Source organism: Scophthalmus maximus, chromosome 1 (assembly GCF_022379125.1).
Source record: "Scophthalmus maximus strain ysfricsl-2021 chromosome 1, ASM2237912v1, whole genome shotgun sequence".
In the NCBI taxonomy this organism is placed as follows: Eukaryota; Metazoa; Chordata; class Actinopteri; order Pleuronectiformes; family Scophthalmidae; genus Scophthalmus; species Scophthalmus maximus.
This window is the reverse complement of record NC_061515.1, coordinates 9,120,611-9,130,116: the sequence shown is the minus strand read 5'-3', so window position 1 is coordinate 9,130,116 and position 9,506 is coordinate 9,120,611. Positions and strand designations below refer to the sequence as shown.

Below are 9,506 nucleotides of genomic sequence, written 5' to 3'. Positions count from 1 at the left end.
TCAACTCACAGGGAACCAGATGGTGGATACTCAGCCAGGGGGACTGCAGGGAAGCTTTTCCCTTCCTATTATTGCTACTGAAATAAGGACCATATTTCTCAAATCCACTAAATGTTACATATGAACTGCCTGTAGGGATTTCCCTAGAAACCGTAGATTGATTGAGAGCAATTTGCGCTTTGCTCAAGGCACTAAAATATTCTCATAGCAAATTCAGCAGTGTTCAGGAAAAAGGTTTGTACTGTTGGTTGCTGTTAAAAGGCTTTAAGACTGTTACATAAATCAATGCTTTGGTTTGGCTTCACCAGAACTGGCACGAACAAGTGCATGTTTAATACATAGTGTGTAACCTCTGGAAGGAAAAGATCAATAGTGGGAATCTGTGTCGCCAGTGTCTTTGGGTATGATGAGTTGTTGCCATCTACTGAATGTTTTCAGTGGTGCAACACAAACTTTACATTGTTCATCACACAATTTTCATGAAAAATATCTTTTAAATTAATATTTATGTGTGCAATAACTAATAATAACCAATTCATTCACAATTACAATCATATGGATCTTAGCCCTTTGGGAATATTAGCACATTGTAAATATACGCACAGTTTCATCGCTCTTCTTGGTCCTCTCCATGTGTTCAGAACTGTAGTGACTCACAGTAGTTGTGTAAAATCAGACAAATAAATTACAGGATAGTGTTGATGAAATGGGCAGTGACACTGTAGGAGGCTGTCAATTATTTTTATTAAACAGTTGAAAAGGCTATCATTCTGATGATTTAAGCAGTTTATTGGAATTCCATATATACAAAGTGAACCGCTGTAATATGACAGCAAAATAACTGGATTACAATTGTCTTTCCATCATGAGAGCACCATGGTAATTATCAATGTCTTCCAACTGGGTTGATTTTAATGTCTTCAAATCCACATAAAGCAAACACTTATTGCTATTAATAAGAGTTAGAAATGTCAAAATTTCAAGTAAAAATTGTAAGAACACACTGTTTTTAAATCACTAGCTGCAATCATTTATAAACTCTCTACCCTCCTGTTATAGAAAAAAAACTCAGTTCAATGTGCTCAAAAAAAAACCAACTTGGGTTTCATCCGAATGCATCAGCAGAACTGAAAATTAAGAAATGAAGGAAAAAGCATCAATAGATTGTTTTTGAAATGATTCCACAAAGGGCAAAGGTATGAGTTATAGGACCATGGACATGGAAAGGACTTACCTTCCAGCGGTTACCACATTCATTACACAGGACAAATGTGGTCATCGGCTCATCAGCACTGCGTGTCTGCACCTAAACACACACACACACCCACACCACACCACACCCACCCCACCCACCCACCCACCCACCCACCCACCCACCCACACACACACACACACACACACACACACACACACACACACACACACACACACACACACACACACACACACACACACACACACACACACACACACACACACACACACACACACACACACACACACACACACCTTTTGTACACATACTGTACATTACAGTGCAAAGAAGCAACTGACAGAATCTAGAAAAGACATGAATACACCTGAAGCACAGTCCTTATCTCTTAATTACTTGATTGAGAAGTATTTAGGGTTTGCTTGCATGCATTGTGTGTGCTGCATGTGTGTCAAGTTTACCTGGTTGTAGGTGCAGTTCCTTTTCTTGCACTTGCCGCACTGCAGCAGGTCGGTGGAGGTGCCACCAGTTTTGGCCATCTGGTGCTCTCTGATGGCCTCCTGGGTGAGAACGTTCCTCAGCTGTTTCAGCTCGTCACTGGCCATTTCCTACAAAACGACCACGTGTCAAGGGAACAGAGGGGACGATGTGATGTCAAGTGGATATGACATGAAACAGGACTGTGTGTGACATGCAGACTGAAACAGGAGGATAGAAAGTGTGACAAGCAGATACTTGACTTAAGCTGATGTCCTGACATACTCCTGAACATTTCCAGATGGGCTGTTTGTGAGAACGCAAACGTGCGCAAATGTTGCTCCGGACAATTTCTGGTACTTTTCCTGCCACCCCCCCCAGGTAAAATTTTCGGAATCTCCTGCTGCGTTCTTCAGACGTGAACGGCAAAGTCCGGAAAAAAGACATTTTCTGGAGTTCATATCTGAAAACAGCTAAAGTGTTACCAGGCCCGAAAACACAGCTGCAGCAGTGTGTACCTCAGCAGACATGGAGGCTAGGCGGCTCAAATCAATGCTCCCTGCGAGGACGTTTCTGCGAAGCCCAGGGTTCTTGGGGTCCTTCAAGTTGCTGATGCGGCTGCGGACTCTGTTCTTGTATTTCATATCAGTCGCCTTTATCTCCTGGTAGATATGTGCAGCCACGTAGTCAAGGGAGAATGAAATCCACTTTGGTGTGTATCCAATCACAGTAATTATATCAAATGAGATCCTTTCCGTGTGGATCATAATTGAATTAAAAACCAAACACAGCAACATAAAAATGAACTAAACAGAAGGATATGGTCTTCAATCTCTGCCGCCATGCCGTCACAGTTTGCTGGAAAATCTTTGAAGTCATCTGTGAAGACAAAAAAATAATAATTTGTGTTAATCTGCTCACGACTCATATATACTTAGTAGTTTTTTGCTGCGTAATACCTGCATGTAGTCTTTTATATCGGCACATTAGCTGCTTTTGTGTATTGCGGTCAGTGATAAAGTGTAATATTAGCCTCACTGTCTGTGCGCAGGGCAGCCGCCAGCATCTCAATGCACTTGTCCCTCACAGAGTCTCCAGTAGCCAGGTGGGGGGAGAGCGGACCCCCGGCAGAACTGAAGCTGGGTGACATGGGGCTGGTTGGAGTAGTGGGAGTTTTAGGGGCATCGAGCTTTCCCTTTCTGTCAAGAAAAAGGACACATTAAAACAATCATCAAGCCGTATTTTAAGTGTCACATCTGGTGTCTTTGGTCTGATTTGGACCAGAAGAACTTTTTCCAAAATGAGCCTCGTCATATTCATTTTCCGGAGCAGTATTATTATTATATTTTTTATTAAATCTTACTAGATGGATGTATAAAAAAAATATTATCAAGCTATTGCCTATTTATACATCCAAACAAAGAGCAAAATTCAAAAATTCCTCTCTTTCAGCTCTGTTTTTGTTCTCCACCAACTCTGACCGCTTTGCTGCTAAATGCCCCTAATGTATTCATCGGCCGGTCGCTAACTCTGGCTGATGTTTATTGCTGGGCAGGTAACGTGCGGCTGGTTGCTGCTGCTGCTGCTGATGCTGATGCTGGAAATAAGGCCGATCAGAGCGGTGACACGAGACCAAACAGTAAAGTTAAAGGTTGTAAAACAAAAAATTAACTGAAAAGACGTGAAAATGGGCTCAGGTGAGCTAAAAAGAAATGCTGTCATATGAATATCCTTTGTAGGACTCTCTTTCTTGTGCTAGATTGAATGAGGAATAATCACGAGAACCATAAGTTTAAAAGGTAATGAGCCCACATTGCACTGAAATACCTTTCAGTGCTGTCAAATGAGGGCTTCCTCTGTGGAGGTCCAGGCTGAGAGGTCTTCGAGCCGTGAGACTCTCTCCTATGACACAAAGTCCAAGTTATTGTTTGTATATTTTTCACTTCAACAAAAAAAGAATCCTCCTCACAGTTTGGTGAGATTTTAAGTGAAGCCATTTACCTTTCACCAGTTAGTTTCTTTGCTGGTAGTGAGCTGCTTTTCTTCGAATCGGTGGACTCCCGTCTGTGTGATGACGAGATTCTTTCAGTAAATCTGACAAATCAGAATTTATCGACAGCGTTATCGTTTCCAAGTGTAATTGAGATTCGAGTTCTACCTGTCGGGTTTTGTGTCCGCTGAATGACGTTTCACAGGTTGCCCAGTCGGCTTCGAGTCGCAGGACTCCTTCCTGCAACAAAAGACCCAAAAGGGTTATGACACTGACACCATTTTGTCCTAATTAGGTGTAAAAAGATCAAATTCACACTTGGGGATTATTGACATGAAGCAGTGTAAAACACAGCAGAAGTGATTCTCCTGCTCCTGCACACCTGTGTTTTTCCTTTTTGACATCCAGACTGGGCTTTTTGGGAGGTGGTGGTTTAGAGTCAGAGGAATCTTTCCTGACAAAAGGAAACATTTGCGTATGATTTTGAACTCACTCCAGCATAGGAGAGCAGAAGTAAAATAAGTTAACCTCCTCATGCACAGACGACCGACAAGGATTAGTCTCAAGAGGCCAACCTTTCTCTCTTGACTTCATCGGAGTGTTTATTAGACACTTTGCTTTCCGATGAGTCCTTCCTGCAAAAAGAAAACAGTCCTTGTGCCACCAGAAAAGACAGAAGCCATATGGTGCATTTCTACAGTCGACTGTTGTACACCACCGTGAACTATCCAGAGGGCTCCAAAATACATACAAAGCAATGGCAGAATACTTTTTCTAAAAAGAAAACATTAAATTGTAAACCTGAAAAAGTTTATTCTTTTCAGTCATGCCAATTGTCCTCTTATCCAGTGTTCTACCTCAGGGTTCAGACTATCCACTGATACAACTCTCACAACAGTACGACGACAGCACAACTACATTACTGTAATATACCACATTGTGTCACTATTTGGTGTAAAAGACACAAAAACAGAGATTAGCTGACGACAGGAAACATATTTTTCAAGGATGAACGAGGCACAGAATGACTCCCAGTTGCCGAACCTGTCTTTCTTCACATGATCTGGTGTTTTCTTCTGGGAGGGGGGTTTTGATTCCAGTGACTCCTTCCTGCGGTGGCAGACAGCACAGTGATTCAATGCAGTAGTATGAGGTTTCCAAATGAAATCACAGGTTGTTTTTCTCCAAAAGAATCCTCCCAGACACCTCAGGGCAGGGATTGCAGACATGCAGTTTGTTACGAGAACTCATCTGATCCGGACCTCTCTTTCTCCTTTTTCCCGTCCAGCGAGGGACGCTTCAGAGGAGGAGGAGGAGGAGGAGGAGGGTGTAGGTGAAAAGGCAGCGGAGGAAGAGGAGCGTTGGGGTCAGGAGGCTCTTTTCTGGATTAGGAGAGACATTTGAGTTGAATCACCTCGGGGCCGGGGGGGGGGGGGATATTAGCAGGAAATGTTAATGCAATGCAAGTGGGCATGCATAAACCTGACCTTGGTGGAGGAGGATGAAGGTGAAGAGGGAGAGGAGCTATCGGAGCATTTGGGTCAAGTGGCTCCTTCCTGATGTGACAATCAACATTCGTATGAGAAACGCCCGGAAACCATCACACTTCTCGGCACTCCAAAAAAAAAAATCGAACTTACAAACTCGCACCAAAGCATGCCTGACCTCTCTTTCTTTACTTCCAGTGGAGCTTGTTGCTTAGCCGGAGGAGAGGCGGGTCCGGACGCGTGAGGACGAGGATGTCGGGAGGAAGAGTCTTTACCGTCCTTCCTGAACAAACGTCACAACAGTTACAGATTTGAGTGCTGCGCCGCAAGAGTCCCCTCAAAAGGTAGCATGCTGTTTACACTAAATATAAAACCCTTCGTAACACATACACACCTGAAGACTCATCACAGCATGCACCATGCACAGCGGGGCATCCGGCTAGCCCACGAGTCTGGTTATAAAACCGCATGAGTAAATGTCAGTGAGCAACTCAGACAACCGTTATGTCATGCAGCATCAGCAGGAGCACTGGAGTCTTTTCAGCCCCGGCGATACCTGTCTTTTTTCACGTCCAAAGAGGGCCGTTTGATCACGAGGGGAGGCCGAGGAGGCCGAGCGGGTCGGGGAGGAGAGGGGAACCGGGTGGGATACAAAAGGCTGCCATCCAAGACTCCTCTCCTAAAATGAATAACTCAGTCTGAAGCCCTGCTGGATGTTTTTCAAGGGGAATAATCAGTGTTTGAGTGAGCCACCTTCTGCTCACCTCTCGAACATCGGCCTGTGAGCATCAGCGGGTCTCTCTCTCTGGGGTTCGCTCGGCGGTCGCTCTGGTTGCGGTGCGTTCACCGGCCTCTCGTGTCTGCTTTCTTCTCTGCGCTTGTCCCTCTTCGGGTCGCCGACGTAGCCGTGCTTCTTGGGCTCCTCGCGGTGCTTTTCCTTTTTCGCTTCTTCCGTGTGTCTCGTCTTTTTTGGTTCTTCCGATGGTCGTTCTTTCTTCAGCTCTGTCTTGTGTCGTTCACTCAGCATTGCTTGCACATGCTTCTGTTTCTTGTTATCCATCTCCAGTTGAAGATCCTCCGCAGCTTTCTGTTTCTTGGATTCTTCTAAATTCTTTTCTTTTCGGATTTCTTGTGGCTGTTTTTCATTTTGGAGCTCCTTCAGGTGCTTTTCGTCCCCGACATCATCTGCATGTGTCTTTTTATTTTTGTGCTCATCCTTATGTTTCTCTTTTCTGTTTTTATCAGAGTGGTTTTTATCAGGGTCTGAGTCACGCTGCAGTTTGACATCCAGTCTCCTGTGACTAACAGAAACAAAGGAAGCATCAAGAGCCAGCAAACATTTACTGGTTTCCCTTACATCAGGTTTATTGTGACAATGCAACTGAGGCCATATTTGGACTGGATTCAATTTCAAAGAGGATATTTTACCTTCTTCATAACAATGAATATGATGTGGGAAAAACATGTGACCTTCATTACAGACAGACTTGGTTTGGCTCCACAAAGGTAAACCAGTAAAGACACAGTCACATGTAATATGACATCACAGATCACAACGGTCCATTTACTAAACTTTTTGGACCCTCTAATATGTTTCTCTACTTTTCCCTGCATTCTCTCTAAGTTGACTGACGTTAACAAGTGTTATATAAGGTAAACATCTCTTACACTGTTACAGTGTGCCAGATGATTAAACACAACTCTAGTTAGTGTGGAATAAATCAAAGTGTATCACGAGTTCACTGAAGAACAGCGCATAATTCAGGCTGTAGTTATTTTTGGGGAAGGGGGAGTGAAATCATAGACATTTGAGCTCAAGTACAAGTGAGGAGAATTCATCCCTTCAGTTCAAAAACACTGAGGGGATATCACTGCTTGCATAACCCCTTTAGAAACAATATACACATGATCATTACTTTGAAAATCGACCAAATTGCCTCAGGCTCAATGTAACGTGTGCCGAGGCTGTAGGAAACATTTCAGATCACTATTTGATCAATCAGTTCATCATAAGCAAGTACATGCAGACAAAAGAACCATTTATTTTAACGTTTTATAAATGATATGATGTGAAATGAGGTATCTTTCATAATTTTCTGTCCTCCAATTGTAAAGCACAGCAATGTTTTATCATTACTACACTCATACAAATTTACATCTTTCTTTAAATTTACAATGAGTTCGAGGTTGTTGGTTTTTTTTTGGGGGGGGGGTATAAAATGTTCATCTACTGCTGTCAGAAGTTAGAAAAAATTTACTTTTTTGGAAAATAATGATCAAATGCTACTTAAACGGCAAAAGGATAAAAATGGAGGGATTTAAAAGCTCTCATGAGAAGGAGACACACAAATGTCTCTATATAATGCTCAATTATTAGGGTGCAGCGGGATATTCTCTGGCAATACATTGTCCCTAATGACATTTTCTTTCACCTTTTAAATTTCTTGATTATCTTTGGACAGAGCTGTTGTTAAATGTAGGGTCAAGGAGCATAACTGCGTGTGGTATTGGTTTCTGCACAGTGTCCGTGAAAGTACCGACCTACTCTGTGTCTCGCAGGTTGAGCCGTTTGGAGACACCGCTGTTTTGTCGGAGTCCAATCCGTTCTTCCCTTCAGCCGGTTTCTCCGCGTGGGAGTTGCCAGAGTCTGCGTGTTTGTGCCAGAGAGGGGAGTCACATCAGAGAATCTCTACGTCCAACAGCACAAACAACTTTTCAACTGCTCAATAAATCCTCTGTGTAAATAATTTAAAATCATAGTGTACCCAGAAGTCTTTTCCAGTCTTTAATGAGGACCTTGGCCAAGGCGATGACTTCCTCATCTGTGCAGTGCTTCCTGATCCCGTTCACCGACATGCCAATCCTCGTTTCCTTAAACAAACAAACATACATGAACGGCATAAACTTTAATGGTCATTTACTGTACTTATTTCATTTGTCATGTCAGCCATTGTTGCATTGCTTCTAATCAGTTCACTGGATGAGACGCAATTGTAAAACTGCACTACAATCTTACATGCAGCCATGAAGACATTTGAATTCTACAGCCATGTTACCTGGAGCAGCTTGAGAGTCATGTTGAAACCTTTCAGTTCAGTCAGCAGGTCCATGGCGCCCTCCTGCACACACGAAACACTCATTTCGACTTTGCATCTTTAACTCTTGAATGTGCTCATTTCTCAATGTGTTACAAAATGCAGATTTGACAGCATGCAAGTGTGATCATTGGTGGGGGGGTAATGATACTAAGCAGCAACAGTTTCACTTCGGTTTTTTTTTTTTTTTAAGTTTTCAGCCGGATATAAGACAAATAAACACTGATGGCCTCAAATCAAAGAATGCACCACACTAGGGAACACATACGCTTTTCCGTGACCAATTTGCTTTACTCAGTTTGTGCGGTTCACGGTCCACTGCGCCACGAAAACTGGGTCCGTGTGCAGAGCCAGTCAAAGCACGCTCGACCTTGGCCGCCGCGTTGTTTACTTTCTTACGTTCTAGTTCCTACGACGATCAGAAGAAAAGATTTTGCACAAAAAAAATTCTTTTAAAAAGAACCTCGGAGAAGCGGACAGACGCGGACCGACGGGGCGCTGCGCACTCGCGCACCAAAACATCCTGCGGGCGAGAGGAATGCGCCGAACACCTGTTGCCCGTTTGTTACAGCTCGGCCAGGCGCCACACTACGACTGCTCGGACCCGTCGACGGGCTCCGACGACATCAAATCGAACTTCTCCGATTAAGTGCAGGGGAATCGTTCCCGTTTCGGAGGAGACGTCCGCGGGCCTTGGGCACAGCACGAGGTGGCGCGGGTGTCAAAATATACTCTCACCATGTTATTTCTAGACACCATCTTGTCCAGTTTCTTTGCCATCCGGATGAGATCCTCCTCTCGCGTCATCGCTGCATTTAATCGACTCGGTTCGACGAATTAATGACGGCGATCGGACACTAAGGAGAAACCACGAAAGGAGATTTTTTTTTGGGGGGGGGGGGGGGGAATGGATCCGCTGCAGTTCGGACTTTACGCACGGCGCACTCCATTCAGCCCAGGGGCGTGTCCTCCTGCAGGGTGCCAGCTGACAACAACCACACATGACAACAACTAAATATAGACACGCCGTAGTAGACACATGGGACAACACAAGTATCGCCACCTCAAGGCGATTGATAGAAAATATTCAAAATGTTTGTTTTACTTTAAACTGACGGCGAGCTCAGACTTTGAGCCCAGTAGATTCCTCTGTAGTTTGGCTGCTCTCTCTCTCTCTCTCTCTCTCTCTCTCTCTCTCTCTCTCTCTCTCCCCCCCCCCCCCCCCCTCTCCCTCTCTGTGTGTG

At 44.1% G+C, this 9,506-nt stretch overlaps 1 protein-coding gene across 9 annotated transcripts; it reads right to left on the bottom strand.

The window, feature by feature from the left end:
• Positions 1–725: 725 nt before the first annotated feature.
• Positions 726–9,222, bottom strand: tcea3 (transcription elongation factor A (SII), 3). 9 transcript variants are annotated; one of them, XM_035635833.2, is made up of 21 exons: positions 9,001–9,222; positions 8,224–8,286; positions 7,933–8,038; positions 7,709–7,814; positions 5,932–6,468; positions 5,724–5,846; positions 5,331–5,450; positions 5,168–5,236; positions 4,943–5,062; positions 4,725–4,790; positions 4,256–4,315; positions 4,063–4,134; positions 3,849–3,920; positions 3,692–3,754; positions 3,518–3,592; positions 2,729–2,889; positions 2,513–2,569; positions 2,209–2,363; positions 1,675–1,821; positions 1,235–1,306; positions 726–1,127 (listed from the first exon to the last, which is right to left on the bottom strand). In XM_035635833.2, the coding sequence occupies exons 1-21, from the start codon at positions 9,067–9,069 to the stop codon at positions 1,119–1,121; spliced, it is 2,322 nt and encodes a 773-aa protein (XP_035491726.2). In that variant the 5' UTR covers positions 9,070–9,222; the 3' UTR covers positions 726–1,118. The 9 variants fall into 9 exon arrangements, with proteins under 9 accessions (XP_035491726.2, XP_035491736.2, XP_035491745.2 ...); XM_035635843.2 differs by having other exon boundaries at positions 5,932–6,462; XM_035635852.2 differs by having other exon boundaries at positions 5,346–5,450; positions 9,001–9,221.
• Positions 9,223–9,506: the final 284 nt, after the last annotated feature.